At 43.0% G+C, this 16,835-nt stretch overlaps 1 protein-coding gene across 5 annotated transcripts in view; it reads left to right on the forward strand.

Moving 5' to 3' along the window:
• CPNE8 (copine 8) overlaps nt 1-16,835 on the forward strand; it is a 230,181-nt gene that overhangs the window by 192,496 nt on the left and 20,850 nt on the right. For all 5 annotated transcript variants that reach the window (XM_045030427.1, XM_045030417.1, XM_045030409.1 and 2 more), the window contains one exon: nt 5,962-6,064. In XM_045030427.1, coding sequence (XP_044886362.1) covers nt 5,962-6,064 — 103 coding nt within the window. The remainder of the gene's footprint in view (nt 1-5,961; nt 6,065-16,835) is intronic.

Here is a 16,835-nt window from a genome sequence, read left to right on the forward strand (position 1 = left end):
TTGGGTGACGGAGTTTGCTTAAGCACTGTCAAAATAACTAATTATTTTCCCAATTAATATAAATATTCTATACTTACATGGCTTCTTGTAGTTAGCAACCAGTTAGCATGGTCATTAGATTCCAAGTTGGTACATACTGCTTTTTATTATTTATATATCATTAAATGGTCCCTAGTGCACGTTAATGTAGTCCCATTTCAAACAGTGCTACATTAAAGCACACTAAGAAATTTTAGTGCATACTAGAATTCACAGCCCTCTATTGCACCACTCATTGAGTAGGCAAGCCTCAGCTAAGAGGAACCAACATTTTCAACCATAATTGTTTTCCTAATTTGAAGAATGAAAACTTTAGAGTGTTTGTAAAAGAAATGTATATTGATATGAATTTTGTGGGTGTTTTAACTGATGCTTTTTCTTGCAAAATGGAGGAGGATCTAAAGAAAAGGCCCACTTCTGTGTCTTAGTTTATAGCTCTGATAACACATCCCTATATTTCTCTTTGGAATAATCTGAACCAAAAACATCTTTTTTTTTTTTAATGCTACCAGGCCTTTCTCTAAAACATAAAACTCTTTTTAAAAAAATTGTTTTATTGAGACAAAGATCATGTCTAAACCAGACTAGTGGGCCTTGTAAAAGGAGAAGTGTCCTGTTCTTTGAGAATATGCTCTTTTGCCCTTTGACCAAAATTGCCCTTGGATTTAGGACCTGCCATTTATGGCATTTACAACTTACAATTAAAATTTCTATTAAATATCTTATGCGAAGCACAAATTGCAATAACAGTACATCTTTTACATCATAATATTAAAGTATAGCATTAAAACAAAATAGGAGATATAAAAGCTGTATTCTTTGTATGGCTGATGTAAATGTAGAGCAATAACTATAATTTTACATTTAGATGGTTAAGCCAGATAATTGTGTCTGGAATAGCAGTCTATTGCTGTGATGTCCCCTTCATATTTGTGAATCGGGCATTGAGTTTTTATACGTTCCATGGTCTGTTCTGGGTGATCAGTCACATACTGGAGAGTCTTTAATTTTCCATTTGTACAGCAAGTATCCGTATCTGTCATCGTTTGTGCAGATGCAGTTTAGAGTTGCCCATGAGCTTCATGGGAGATCAAAGCCAGGAATCTTCTGCATCAGCTCTTTCATGAGGTGTTTATATGTGTCTTCTTGTGAACTCCATTCAGCTTTCCAGGCTTCATCAGGGTTGAAGTTGGATTGTTGAAGGTTAAATGTGTGGGCCCAAAAGGGATTACGCGACTTCAGGTGGTGGTGATGGACATTGTTAAGGCCCTGGTGGATGGGAAGGTGTTCATTTTCCATGATCCTCTGGAATTCCCAAAGGGTTGCGGCATCACATCGAATGGAAGGGGGAGGAATGTGCAACAGCATTGGCAGCCAAGGTGTTGAGGTCAAATTGAGGGTTCCAGTGATGCACCACATTGCAGTATTTAGTTGGACATCAACAAGTCAATAATGGCTACTTCCAGTCCATAGCTGTGCACAGTACTTGACTACAGTCGCTGATGTCCATAACACTGGGATGCTGATGCTCTTCAACTTGTTCTTTCCAGTTTCTGGACTATGTTGACCCTTGTCTTCATCTTGACAGCTACCTTCTTCAGTTGGTTGTGGAAGGTTAGTGTGCAATCCAACTTTACTCTGAGATAGGTTGGAGTGGTATCATGTCGCACAGTGTCGCCAAAGGTAACTTTCAGGGTGCGCTTAGCATTCTTGTTATCAAGATGGAATGAAGTGACTGTTTTGTGAGGATTTGGCTTGAGCCTCCATTTCTGGAAATATTCTTCCCTGGTGTGTAAGTCCCTGTTCAGGGTGGACTTGATGTCACAGAAGGTGGCTGCTTGTATTGCCAGGGCAAGGTCATCCACATATGCAAATTTGCTTGGAGGCATGTCACTCTTGTAAACATTGAAAAGCATCAGCGCGAGTACTGAGCCTTGTGGCAGTGCATTGTTGAGGAACTAGAGCGAACTGACTTCATTGCCCAGGTGGACATGTAGCAACCTATTGCTCAGCATCATCCATAGTAGGTGTAGTGTTTTGCAGCAGGGGATGATCCTTGTGAGCTTTAGCATCAGGCTTTTAATCCAGTCTGTACTGTGGGCCAATGACAGGTCTATAAAGTCTGTGCTGATCTTAAATTTCCTCTGGAATCCGGCCTTAATATGTGTTACAATGGCCAAAACATGGTCACAACAACAGCATTTAGGCCAGAATCCCACTTGTTCTTTGGGGATCACTGACTTGACAAGAAGACTGATTCTCTGGAGAATGATATGTTCCAGGAATTTATAGGTAGTGCACCAGAGTGATATCAGTCTATAACTTTCTAGGTCATCAGTCGGCTTGCCCAGTTTGCGTATGACAAAGACTATTGCCTCCTGCCAGGCTTTTGAAATACATCCAGATTCCACCGTTTTGATGTACAGTTGCATCAGCCATTGGAGTTCCCTGTGGCTTAGTTGATGAAGAAATTCTGCGGGGATGCTATCTTTGCAAGCTGCCTTCCCTTTCTTCATTGTGGCTAGACCCTCTTTTTCACTTCATTTGTACTGATAGCGATGGGGTCTTGTGGAGGGATTGAGGTCATTTTAAATACTGCGTAAACACTTTGATGTAGTAAGCATGGTTTTATGGCCAATGAGGGATTATCTTCTCTGCTGCTTGGCTTGTCCCTGGATGACAAAAAACAAAAACCTTTTGAATTTCTTTAAATTACCCTGACATTTCATAACAAAAGTAACCAAAAACGTAAGCATGTATTGTGATATTGTCCAAGCATCCTGGGTATAACATAATTATAGGTATCTCTTAAAATTCAGTAAAGGCACGAACAAGTTTGTAATGACATAACATTTGAAGAATAAATTATATTTTTTATTAATTGTCCATTTTTATATCAATATTAAGGCTTCTTCCCTACAACAACCTCATCCTCCCCACCAGGGGAGCTTATCCTTCAAGTTGAGAACTGCTGGAACAACAGTACCAAAAAAAGAGAGAGCAGCAAAGAATCCTGTGGCACCTTATAGACTAACAGACGTTTTGCAGCATGAGCTTTCGTGGGTGATTACCCACTTCTTCGGATGCAAGACTTGCATCCGAAGAAGTGGGTATTCACCCACGAAAGCTCATGCTGCAAAACGTCTGTTAGTCTATAAGGTGCCACAGGATTCTTTGCTGCTTTTACAGAACCAGACTAACACGGCTACCCCTCTGATAAAAAATGAGAGAATTACTGCATTTGAAGTTCTTAAATATGTGACAGATCCTAACAAAATAGAGACTGCAAACGAATAGGAGGGAGCTACAAGATAAAATTGATTCTAAAAATCAGTATTAATTAAGCAAGGAGCTTAACCATTTTTGCTGAAAATGTTTTGTCTTCTAGATTTCTTGAGCATTCCACAAAAACTACGTTAGCTTAGGTGTACAGAATAAGTAAAATACTTAGTTTCAGGATAGGTCATTTAAACCGCTACTATTCCATAGTAGTAAAGAAAAGTCAGATTCCTAGCCATTCTTTTTGAACAGCCTACTTGTAAATCTGAGTTGACAATTGAGTTGACTATCTAAAACAGCTTTATATTTTGAATCCTACACATAGTATTCTCAGTTTGTAAAAATCTACAATGACAAGACCAGTGGTTAGAGTAAGGAACATGCAGCTACCACTTACACCTCTGCAACTGTTTTTTCAATTGTTTTTATGCCATTGCAGAAACTCTTTGACAAACTGTCATTCCTGAGAAACAAGTCAATTTCTGAGAAAGCTCTTTCAACCCAGCTCACGCCAAAAAATGCTTATTGTCAGTTACACTGAGCAGTACTAAAGGAAAAGAAGATACAATTTTCAGTTTCTTCAACTTGTAGTAATCAACTAATTTTGACAAATGGTACTTTCCAAACAAATAAACTGTCAGGTCCTTAATCCAAAGTGCTTAGATTTAACATAGCAAAAACAAAAGCAGTATGGAGGGGATTTGAGAGGATGAAGGTTACAACAATGAAAGTTCATGAGACTAGTTGAATTTTGTATGCACATCCCTAGTTCTTAGGATTTTTTAAATATAAATTAATTTAATATACTACATTGATGTACATTTTAAAGAATGAAGACCAAGGTACGAGATTTAAAGAAAATATTTTTTAAAATTACTCTAGACACTAGTGAGTGAAACGTTGTTCCACATATATATATTACCTACTTCATTTTTATAGTACTACTTTGTGCTATTGTATGGGCTCATAATCCACATGGGACCAACTATGAAATTATGCATTATAGTGTGACAGATAAATAACAGAGGCCAAGATCATACCCTTGCATGTTAAAACCAAAAGGAGAAGTCGCTATGGAAGAAAATCTCCATGGGGATGCTTCTGCAGAGTTCTCCTTTTGGGGGGAGAACAGGGTTTACCTATCATGAAAATGACAGAACCCTAAACTTGGCAGAATCCCAAGGATCTCTGTGCTTTCCTACACCTTTGCATTGACTTTTACTTTAACTCTGATGTATCCCTGGTAGCCTGGCTCATCACACTACCAGTGCCTCCCTCTGACCACAGGGCCCCCAGGTGGAGTGGATTCATGAGACGAAGTAATACAGCCTGGAGAGTGTACTACTTTCTTTTGAGATTCCACATTGGGTATAGGAGAGATGATGTGCATCTCTTCTGCATCCTCCCTCAGTATAGCCCCTATATCTGGTGAGACTTCTGAGGGGAAAGATGCTTCTGTGAAGGTGACTGAGGCCTAATTTCTAAATAATATAAGAGAGAGCTTCACACAGAAGGTTCCCTCTGTGTATTGATCTAGGGCACATGAACTGGACCAGGTAATTTAGCTAAAACAGATTCCTGAGCAAATAATTAATTGTTTCTCTGTATTTCTAAATAAAGTCTGTCTATAAAGTAGAATAAAACTGTGTGAGTCTGTGTGTAAACTATCATATGTAGTGCCTTATGTATTAACTTGTAAAATAACCTTTAGCTGCAGGCTGGAGCAAGGGATATTTACTAGTTATGGCATTCCATATTGAAACTGCATCATACTCATATTCTTGATGCAGACTAACTGTTGCTAGTTCTGCTGCCCAAGAAAAAGTAGTCATTTTGGTATCTTGTGCTGATGAAGCTTTTGCATACTCCTCAGAGATGGATCCAACACAATCTTCACAGGTCATGTACAGGGATGGCTAATTTCAGGTGTTAGAACTGCTGGTACAGAATATAGCAAATTGTTGCATATGACCCACAAACATTCCAGGTGTTTAACAAGATCTTCATATAGTGTGCTGATTCCTAATTACACCTCTACCCTGATATAACACGAATTCGGATATAACACGGTAAAGCAGCACTCTGGGGAGGCCGGGCTGCCCACTCTGGCAGATCAGATCAAGTTCGATATAACGTGGTTTCACCTATAATGCAGTAAGATTTTTTTGTCTCCCGAGGACAGTGTTATATTGAGGTAGAAGTGTATTTTAAATGCACCATAATACAGCCTTTCCATAATATTTCCCCATTACACCCCAGCAACCACTTCCTCAGTTCTAATAACTACCTAATAACTGATGCAGTTCTAAGGCACTGCCAGACACTACTTTGTGTATGGGTTAGAGCAGCAGAATGGACAATATACTTCTCACACTTCATTGATTCTGCAGCTACAGAAAACTTTGTTCAATTGCTTCTGCAGATATCTATTAACACACAATTATTATAAATACCACAGTTACTTTGTTATAACGTATTCAGCTATGTTTTAATGATGAATGCTTTTTTCTTTTGGAGTGTCTAGCATAGACCCTCAGTATTACTTTTTAAGCAATTGAATTGCAAAAGTATAGTTTGTCATATTAGTCTGTTTGTATACAGGTTTTCTGCTGTTATAATTTTGGTCTTTTTTTGTTCTTTCAGATATGCTTCCTCAGTAAAAGATGGCTCCCAGTATTTTGTTCTTCTCATTATTACAGATGGGGTTATTTCAGACATGGCTCAAACAAAGGAATCAGTAGTTAACGTAAGTTCTATTTAACCTTGGATTTCTATATTTTATAAGCAGTATATTTCCTAGTCTTAATATTTTGGACTGTAAACTCTTCTTTCCAAATAATAAAAATTGCCAGGCATAGAGGCCAAATGAAACTAACTGTGAAATTTTAACCAGCTTTATCAAATCAGTGCTCTGAGGAACTTGTGGTCTTCAAGCTAATACTATATATTGATTGTGCAATCTAGAAATAAGTGACTTCTCAGTCCTCTTTATGTCACATGGTCTTTGGAATGGATGTTCCCTATCATCATGTCCCTTCTGGTCTTACAATCTATGAAAGAAGACCAGATCTTTACTATAAGCCTGGGCTCAGGATGAACCCTTAGAAAAAACTCCTTTCCAGAATTATTTGCCTCCAAGTGTCATGTACTGCAGACTCTAGGTCTCCTTTTGTAGCATAGCTTCACATGTTTTTGTAAAGATTTTTAACTAAAGTCAGTTTCTTCATTGGTTTTGAAGTTTTTCTTCTCAAAAGTGCTAAACTTAAAATTTACTTTCTGAGATGGGTTTCAAGGACAGCACCTCTCTTCCCCTCCCTCCTCAGAAATGGCAGACAGAGATGGCAGGCTGCAGAAACTCAGCTCCCACCTGATGTGTGGGCAAGGTCTACATCAACACAGATGAAATTCCCTTTGCTAGAATAAGGGCAGAATAAGTGGCCTGGAACCAAGTGTATGTTGTTCAAAACCCCTCTGGTTCTTATTGCTACAGCTTCCAGAACAAGCAGGAAAGTTTCCGTGGAATCTCCTAAACCTCAGGGCAAGATAAGTTTCCCCATAGCAACCAGGAGGATGAAATTTCTGCTCTCAGCCAGCACAGAGGCAAGGTATATGCTGAGATGGTTTAAAAGGCCACAGAGCAAGTCCCTTCTCACTGGCGGTTTTACCTGCAAGTCCTCATCTGCCTTGAAAGGTGCTAGCTCCTGTGACCTTTCTGTAACTAATAGTCAGTTGTCTCCAGTGCCTGCAGCCCACTCCTCATTCTGTGTGGATGGTCCCCACACAGCCCAAACCCAACAGCAATTGGTGGAGTGATTCAGATCCTCTTGTCAATGAGATACACTACCTTCTCTGTCCTTCCAGCCTCCAGGGGGTCCCACACAAGTCATAAAGTGACTACTATTTTCCGAAGGGATACATGCAGAATACATACCTGCAGAGTGACCTTTCAGACTAATGGTGGTGCATTCTCCTCTTCACAGGGTTCCTCCCTCTTTCTCTCAGGATTTATCCCAGGGAATGGTGAACAATATTGCTCACAATCAGATCTTAAAGGCTAGCACAAAGTCTTAAAAACTTTCATGAGAGAGTCTCCCTCTTGATCCTGTAAAGAGAAGGAGAAATCTCTAAAGCTGAGGCTTTGTGCGAGATCTCTCAGAATCTCAACTAAGCTTCCCAGAATTATGCACAAATGAGGATCTAACTTCAGAAGTTGCTGTGGTTTGTTTTTTTTAAATGAAACAAAAAAAACCAAAACTGTACAAAACTGAAGAAGACATGAAATTCTTTCTCGCTTGTCTCATGAGGGTATGATTAAAGTGGAGTGGAATTCCCTGTCAAGTCCTACTTGTATCTAAGGTCTAAAAGGTCTTCATTACTCTGTCAAAAGTCAAGCCTGCTGCAACCTCCTTAGTAGTAAAGGGCTTAGTCATACTAACTGAGGAAGTATTTCTGCCAAACTTATCAAAAGAATAGGATCAACATTCATACTAAAGTTGTATACAGCAGCTTCTCTCCTGAGAATATTGGCTTCCGTTTTTTATTGTGGATATCTGTGCTCTCCTGGGAGGCAATTGAGAGCATGTAAAAAAGAAAAAAAAAAAAAGAAATCTACTTTGAATTAGGTTTCCCTAGCAGCTTTTTCAAGAGTGATGTTTCATTTGACTGATTTGCTATACGTTCAAAAATTCCACAGATGTGTCTTGGGGGCAACTATGGCTCCATTTGAAGGAAGTGTGACAGAAATCTGTCACCAATCTGCCCAAGGTGTCATGTGATCAGGCTGAGGCCAGAGAATCGATAGGGGAGGAGATGACGGAGCACACCAAGTGACTGAATTGTAAAGCCTATTAATAAAATAACAATGGAGAGTGCTGGGGGTTCCCCACATCACTCAGAGGAAGGAAGAAAGCATTAGTGCCCCAAGCCCTAACCCATTTTCATACTCACACACGCACTACCCAGGGCTGGCGAAGCCTGGGTGTAATGTACGAAGAAGTGGGGGAAGAGGTGGACGGGAGTTCTGTCCTGTGCATAGGTCATCCAGGGTCCGCTGTTGATCTCTGATTTGCTTCAGCTCTCAGGAGGGTTTTAAGTCCTGGGGTCTTTTGGGGAAGTTTCATTCAGGGACCTCTGTCCCCCTTGCTCTTTGTACCAGTCCAAACCAGCTTTCTGCGGCGTCCCAAAACACACCAGCTTCAGGGACGCGGAACTCTATTTTCGCCCTCACTGGCCTTCACTGTCTCACCAGTTTTGCAATCCCCTGCCCAGCTGACCCCCCTTTTCCCATGGTTGGCGGGGGTTGGGTAAGAAGCAGATGTGGCTACACAGAGTCTGTTTGAGCGCTGTGACCTTGGACTGGAGCCCGCATCTTATCTTCGGGCTGAACTGAGAGCTTAAGCATTGAGTTAACCTGTTCTCTTCTCCCTTCCTCCCGCTTTGGCCTCTCGCAACCTGCAAAGGAATCTTCCGCTCCACACTCGTACCTTTAATCCTTCCCAAAATGCCTTGTGATGCTTGCAACAGCATTAGCAATATACAATGCTGATCTGCCTCCCCAGGGAAGGGGGCCACTGGGTTGTGACAAAAGTGGAATTGCTGTCTAACATCTGATTATCCTTCCAAATATTTTGTTGATAAACTTTTGGGGGAGTACTGAAACAAAGTTGTCACTGAGGCTTTAGAGAACGAATTAATCCCCCACTCCTTCCAGTGAGAGAATCTCCAAAGTACCGTATCTTAGGTGTTCCATTTGACCCCCCTGTTCCTCCAGGTTCCAGCATAGATTACACAGAAGTTGTACATTGCTGCCTTTCCTGAGAGTTGGAAAGGATGGGATTCTCTGGAAAAAACATCCACGCCCAAAAGCATCTCTTGTTTTGGGGTTTTCCAAGACTGGGAAGATCCCCCTGCCCAGCCCCTTCTCTCCCCCCCCCCCCCAAAGACTTCAGGGTGGGCCTTCATCTGGGAGTGAGCAACCTCAGAAAACAAATACTTGAGATAAACGAGGAAGGATATTCAATATAACTCGCTTGTTCTCCTAGGGACAAGTTCATCCTTTACTCACAATTAAATAAATCAACACTATGAGAACCTTCGAAGCATCAGAAGATGAAGGGTGCTATAGACCATCTCCTACATACTGGACTAATAGGAACCAGTTTTTTGGAGAGCCAAAATTTTGTAGAGGGTACAAGATTCTTTGTCTGGCAAAGAGAAATGTGGCATGCAACCCATTCAGCAAATCCATACAGAGATCAATATTCCAGGTGGAAATACAGTAGAATTTCAGAGTTATGAATACCTCAGAAATGGAGACTGTTCATAACTCTGAAATGTTCGTAACTCTTATTGTTATGGTTGTTATGTCAAAAGTTTACAACTGAATGACTTAATGCAGCTTTGAAACTTTACTATGCAAAAGAAAAATGCTGCTTTAACCATCTTAATTTAAATGAAACAAACACAGAAACAGTTTCCTAACCTTGTTACATTTTTTTTAAACTTTCCCTTTGTTTTTTTAATAGTTTACTTTTAATGCAGTAGTATACTGTATTTGCTTTTTGGGGGTGGGAGGGGAGGTCTCTCTGCTGCTGCCTGATTGCATAGTTCCAGCTCCAAATGAGGTGTATGGTTGACGAGTCAGTTTGTAACTCTGATGTTTGTAACTCTGAGGTTCTACTATACTGAAATCCGTCATTACAGCATCATCTTCCCAAAGCTTCAGAATATGAAAATAAATCTCCTGGAGATCTACTGAACATATGATCAGGAAGAGTCATCATCCAAAAATACTTTAGATTCTGCTAGCATAAGAAACATTTTTAATACAAAATATTTTTGACACATTTCAATATGGGTATTAACAAATGCTATATCATCCCTCGCTTCAAGTGAAAGATATATATCTACTCTTGTCAGGATGACCTTCTCATTATGTCCAGGGCTCAGTAGCCACTGTTAAATCATTCAGAAACATGGCTTTGGAAGGGTCAATTACAGTCTTCAAAGAACTCCAGTATGTAAGTTATATCCAAGACCATATCTATTTCAGAAAAGAGAGAGAAGAATATGGTCTCATTTACCAAACATTAGCACACCTCTACCAAGATAAAATATTTGACTCCATTCCGGGGCAAGTTGATCTCATAAGCGGACACTCGGCAAAGTTATGGTTTCACTTCGAGCCAGCAACTGAAGTAAATCAATATATAAAGATCTTGGTCCAGATCCAGTACTAGAATCTTTTGGTAAATTCATTCTAAATATTATTAAAGAGCTACCTGATGTCAGGTTCAGAGAGGCTGGTCCTCAGTACAGATACCAGAACTCAAGTAAGGAGAACATCTGGATTTTTATGTGACTTTTATATGATGGTGTGAATATGCCCCAAAGAAGGTGACATCGACTATGACCTGTCTCGTGATGGAAAGCAGAAGATTCTGGAGCCACTAGTTAGGTAAGTGGTGTAGTCTAGAAGGTTTTGGTTTTGTGGAACATTGGTCCACCTTTTATAGGGAGAAGGGGGTTGGATGGCTTCCACCTCACTAGAAGGGGGGCCAATCACCTCAGACAGGCTGACTAGAATAGTCAGGAGGGTGCAAAACCAATATCAAAAGTAGAGGGTAAAAAGAGGGTAGGTATGAGCACTCTGCACAAAATCGAGATGTTAAGAACAAAATTAATCAAGAAAAAAAGGACATGAAGAGAAGAAATTCTTGAATTGCGCATACATCAGCCTGGGCCCTCCAGGGGCAAGCAGCAGGGCAAGAGGTGGTTTTGACTGGTTGCGGGAGGGTACCCCGGTAACTCCGAAAGGACCCTCCCACCAATAAAGTTGGGTTTCAGCAACTGCTTGTCTGCATTCCTTCCAGAATGGTCCCGAATAACATTGGACCAATGGGTCCTCAGCACCATTTCCCAGGGTTATATGCTACAGTTTGTCTCACCCCCACCCTCCCTCCCTCAGTCAGCAGTGGGGACCTGTTACATCTACCCCTGCTGCGGCAGGAAGTGGGTCAGCTCCTCAGCTTGGGAGCCGTGGAGGAGGTTCAGTGGGAATTCTGGGGGAAAAGGTTCTACTCCCGTTACTTCCTGATCCCCAAGACGAAATGGGGACTCAGGCCCATCCTGGATCTGTGAGGCCTCAATCAGTTCGTGGCAAAATGCCGGCTCCGCATGGTCTCCTTGGCATGTATCATACCCTCCCTGGACCCTGGCAATTGGTATGTGGCCCTGGACCTTCCAGGACGCTTACTTCCATATCTGCATATTGGAGAGGCACAGACTCCATTTCCTAGTGGGACAGGACCACTACCAGTTTGCGGTCCTTCCTTTTGGCCTGTCCACTGAGCCCAGGGTATTCACAAAGTGTATGGCAGTAGTGGCGGCCTACCGCAGATGTCGAGGGGTACAAATATTCCCCTACCCCGACTACTGGCTGCTCAACGGCACCTCCCGATCCCAGGTTCAGATCCATGTGGACCTGCTCTTGGCCATGTGTGTCAAACTGGGCCTCCTAGTAAACGAGGCCAAGTCGACATTGGTCCCAGTGCAGTGCATAGAACTCTCCTGGATGCCTCCAAGGCCACAGCCTCCCTTACCATGGACAGGTTCCTGACCCTGAGGGGGCTTATAGACTCGGTCACAGAGTTTCCTGTTACCACGGCCAGGGCATGCCTACAGCTCCTGGGCCACATAGTGGAGTGCACATACGTGGTCTGCCACGCCAGGCTTCAGATGAGGCCTCTCCAACTCTGGTTGGTGTCCGAGTTCTCCCAGGCCTGGGACAAATTAGACAAGGTCCTCTCGGTACCGGCACGGGTGATTGCCACGCTTCAATGGTGGTCCTGCCCAGACAATATGCTCCAGGGAATTCCCTTCCAGGACCCCACCCCGTCACTAGACCTAGTGTCCAACGCGTCTAGGGAACTCTCAGACCCAAGGGATGTGGTCAGCCAAGGAGCTATCTCTTCACATAAACGTCAGGGAGCTCAGGGCGATACGATTAGCCTGCGTGGCGTTCAGCTCACAGTTGCGTGGCAAGGTGGTCAGAGTACTCATGGACAACACCACTGCAATGATTTACATCAACAGGCAAGGCAGAACGCAGTCCTTGGCCCTCTGCCTGAAAGCCCTCAACCTCTGGGAGTTTTGTATAGCCCACGACATCTCCCTGAAGGCCTTCCACCTGCCGGGCATCAACACACAGGCCGATACCTGAGCAGGGTTTTCTCCACCCAACACAAGTGATCGCTCCACTCGGAGGTCACTCACCAGCTCTTCCGAGCGTGGGGCTCTCCCCAAGTAGACCTGTTTGCGACCAGGCAGAACTGCCATTGCCACAGGTTCTGTTCTGGGGGAGAGTAGGGAGGAACGTGATCTCTGATGCCTTCCTCATGTCATGGTCGGGCCAACTTCTTTACACTTTTCCCTTGTTTCCCCTCATTGACAAGGTCCTGGAGAAAGTAAAAACGGACAAAGCATGTGTCCTCCTAATCACCCCAGCTTGGTCCCGGCAGCATTGGTACGGGACCCTCCTAGGCTTACTTGTGGCCCCTCCCCAGCTGTTGCCGCTCTGCCAGGACCTCCTCTCCCAGGACCAGGGCCGCCTTCTCCACCCCAATCTGGATGCTCTCCATCTGACAACCTGGCTGATCAGTGGCTAAATGCGAAGGAGAGAGGGTGTTCGGAGAGGGTCAGGTGTGTCCTCCTCGAAAGTAGGAAGCCATCCACGCGCCAGACCTAACTGGCAAAATGGTCCAGGTTCTCCAGGTGGGTGGGTGAGCGGGGTGTTTCCCCAACATCTGCCCCACTCCAGCTTATCCTTGAGTATCTTCTTTCCCTTCGAACTCAAGGCCTGGCCCCTTCCTCTGTCAGGGTGCATCTGGCGGCTATTTCGGCATTCCATCCGCCAGTCCAGGGCTGCTCGGTTTTCTCCTATTCCATCACTGGGTGTTTCCTCAAAGGGCTAGACCTGTCCTTCCCTTATGCTAGAACGGCTGTCCCTCAGTGGGATCTAAACTTGGTGCTAGATCCTTGCACCACACTTGGTGCTGTCTCACCGTTCCTGGAAGGTAGCCTTCCTTGTGGCCATCACGTCAGCCCGGCGGGTCTCAGAGCTTAGGGCCCTGACCTGCGACCCCCCCCTTATACAGTCTTTCACAAAGACAAGGTTCAGCTCCGCCCACACCCTGCATTCCTCCCCAAGGACATCTTCCTACCTGTCTTCTGCCCTAAGCCGCACGCTTTTAACGAGGAATGCCACCTCCATACTCTCGATGTGCACAGGGCGCTTGCCTTTTATCTGGAGTGGACTAAACCATTCCGTAGGTCTTCGCAACTCTTTGTTGCCTCGGCAGAGCGCATGAAGGGCCAACCGATCTCCACCCAGAGACTGTTTCGGTGGATCACATCGTGCATCCGGACATGCTACGACCTAGCAAGGGTTCCTGCACCACCTATCATGAGGGTGCACTCAACAAGAGCTCAGGCCTCGTCAGCTGCCTTTGTGGCCCATGTCCCTATCCAGGACATCTGTAGGGCCGCTACCTGGTCCTCAGTACACACGTTCACGTTGCACTATGCTATCGTCTCCCACGCCAGGGATGATGCCATTTTCGGTAGGGCTGTGCTCCAGCCAGGGAATCCATAAACTCCTACCCACCTCCATCACACATCGCTTGTAATCATCTACTGTGGAATACGTATAAGTAAGCGCTCGAAGAAGAAAGGATAGTTACCTGTTCTGTAACTGGCATTCTTCGAGATGTGTTGCTCATGTCTATTCCACATCCTGCACTCCTTCCCCGCGGTTGGAGTTGGTCAGGCAAGAAGGAATTGAGGGTCGGGGGAGTGCGTGGCTCCCCTTATAGAGCAACATAGTAGCGGCACTCCAGGGGTCGCAGCAGCACTCCCCCTACGGGTACTGCTGAGAGAAAAACTTCCGGCACCAGTGCACATGGCGAGCACGTACACCTCTTGTGAAATAAACATGAGCAACACATCTCGAAGAACACCAGTTACGGAACAGGAAACTGTCCTATGCGTGGCAGGAGTGGGAATGAGAGGTTTGGAGGGGGTTCAGGGCTGGGACAGAGGGTTGGGGTGCAAGATTGAAGGCTCTGAGGTGGGGCCAGGAATGGAGGGGCGTAGGCTTCCCCAGGGCTGCATCAGGGAGAGAGGACTCCCCACAGCCTTCTCTGGCCGCAAGGGGAGAGGCGCCTCCCGCTGGGGAGAGGTGCTGGCCGCAGCAGCTTTGGTTGCAGGGCCGGGGGAGAGGCACCTCCCTGCCCTTGATAGCCTGCTGCGTGGCCACGTGGCTGCGCAGCATAGAAGGAACTTAGCCCTCCCCCTATGAAGTCTCCCTGAACCCCCTTTTTCTCCCGCTCCTCTGGAAATGGAGGCTTGCCAACTTGGAAAGCAGAAAACAAGGGTGTGAAAGTACTAAACAGTCCCAAAACCACATTGATTTGTTCTCTGGACAACTCCATGAGCATATCCCTAAATGCTTTATTCAGCTGTCTGATAGGAGTACTTGAAAACTGATCATATTGATGGAGGGATTGGAAGGAGGGGAAGAAGATGGTTTACCAGTTTGTGCCCACAGTTTCTTCCCCTTTGAGGTAAAACTGCAGGGAATGAATGACAGCTTACACCTGTAAAGGTGGGGGTTAATGGTGGGGATAGAGCACTCCTGCCTGCAGCCAAAGCCCACCCTGTCATAGCTGCTCCATTTTCACCTCATATTGGGCAGTGTGTGCAGGTGAATGAGCAAACAGAATGCTTGCAAAGAATGTTACTGCAGAAAGAGGAAAGTTCAAATGGTTTTTTGCTCCTTTTCCAGCTCAGCCTAAAGGTTGGGAGCACAGCTTCTTCCCTCCCTCCCAACCAATAAAAGGGCTTCGTAGAGCTAGAGGAATGACCTTTGGTCCATCCTAACACCAAGCTGGGCATCCATCCAGGTTAAAAAAATCCGAACAAACCACCAAACCCAGCTCAGCTGTCACTACTCCCTAAAATGACTAAAACAGTTATTTTGTTTCAGTAATTAATAGTTCCAGTCAAAACATGTTTTATGTTAAAACAAAGTCTACAATAATAAAACTGCTTTGCACGGTTGTGGAAATACAGCTAAATAGCTGTATCTTTAACTTGTAGTAAGTGAAATGTTGGCAATATCTATACTTTTTATTTTTATGGAGCTATGTTAATTTTTCTGCCTGGATTCTTGAGATTAAAATTGTATTACATTTATTTAATCCATTTGTCACCTTGACAAAAATATACTGAAAATGAATTGCTATAAGATAACGCTTTTTTAATTAATTACTAAAAAAATCTGTTTCTTGGTGTAATAAGACAATGAAGTTCATGAAGTCTGATCTATGTAAAGTTCAAGCAGAATATATTTTTAGTGGTTTATGTATAAATGATGTTTTCAGGCACTGAGCATAATCTCTCATTACTGGTATGTCACATGCACTCGGCTTTGATGGAAAAACTATATTAATGTAGTGTTAAAAGTTGCAACATTGACATCTCCTGAATAAGTGCTTAATGGTAAGGTTGCATTCATAAACTTCACTTCCCCCTCTTACAGGATTCATACATGTAGCATCTTGTAGTACTGTATACTGCTTTGTGTATACCAGACAGAGTCCATGAAAGTAATTTATATTCAAGATTGTAATAAAAATTGTAGGGTATTTTATTTATTAAATATCTGAATACATTTTATAATACATTAACTATAGTTACACTGCAGTGAAAGCAGTATTGTATATACTGAATGTATACTGCAGTTACAATTTAATTACACTGCAATCATATTTTTGTTAGCTACAGTTAACTACTGGGCTGATATACTTATTACCCTGAAATTACTTTGTTATACTTTTTACATATATATTCCTAATACAAGATACTATAACCAGAAGATTAACTACCTGGATTACATTTTATAATTACACTTGCAGTCATTTCCTGGTATCTTAACTGTATACCATATTAGGTATAATTTCATCTGACATGATCTATATTATTAAAAAAGTCCATTTCAGAGGGAGTAATTTAAGGCAAATTTGACTGTTTTCAAGAGTTGTCTGCTGTGTTAGTATTAAATTTGTCTGTCATATTTTCTTGCTTAAGTAAATTAGCTCATGGACAGCATTATAAAATATCAAAAGTGACAAATAGTGATGGTATATATAAAAAGAAAAGTATGTGTGTTTCAAAAACAACTTGCTTCCTTACAATTGCTATTAAGTGAAATTTTACATGTATGATTTGGCCAATATACAGGTTCTGTTTAGAATGACTTTAAAGATTTCAAAGTTTAGCAGTATGTCCCAGTAAGGAACAATTGTCAGTTCTGACATTTGCTTGATGGATTTTAGTTGTCTTCGTGCTCCAGGCAGCTAGTTACAGAACATGTCCTTAAACTTGCAGATGTTTTGTGCTGCCATCAGGGAAAGGAAACCTAAAATATTTATGACATTGCCTTTGTGAATTTACAAATA

This window comes from Mauremys mutica, chromosome 1, assembly GCF_020497125.1.
Source record: "Mauremys mutica isolate MM-2020 ecotype Southern chromosome 1, ASM2049712v1, whole genome shotgun sequence".
Taxonomy (NCBI): domain Eukaryota; kingdom Metazoa; phylum Chordata; order Testudines; family Geoemydidae; genus Mauremys; species Mauremys mutica.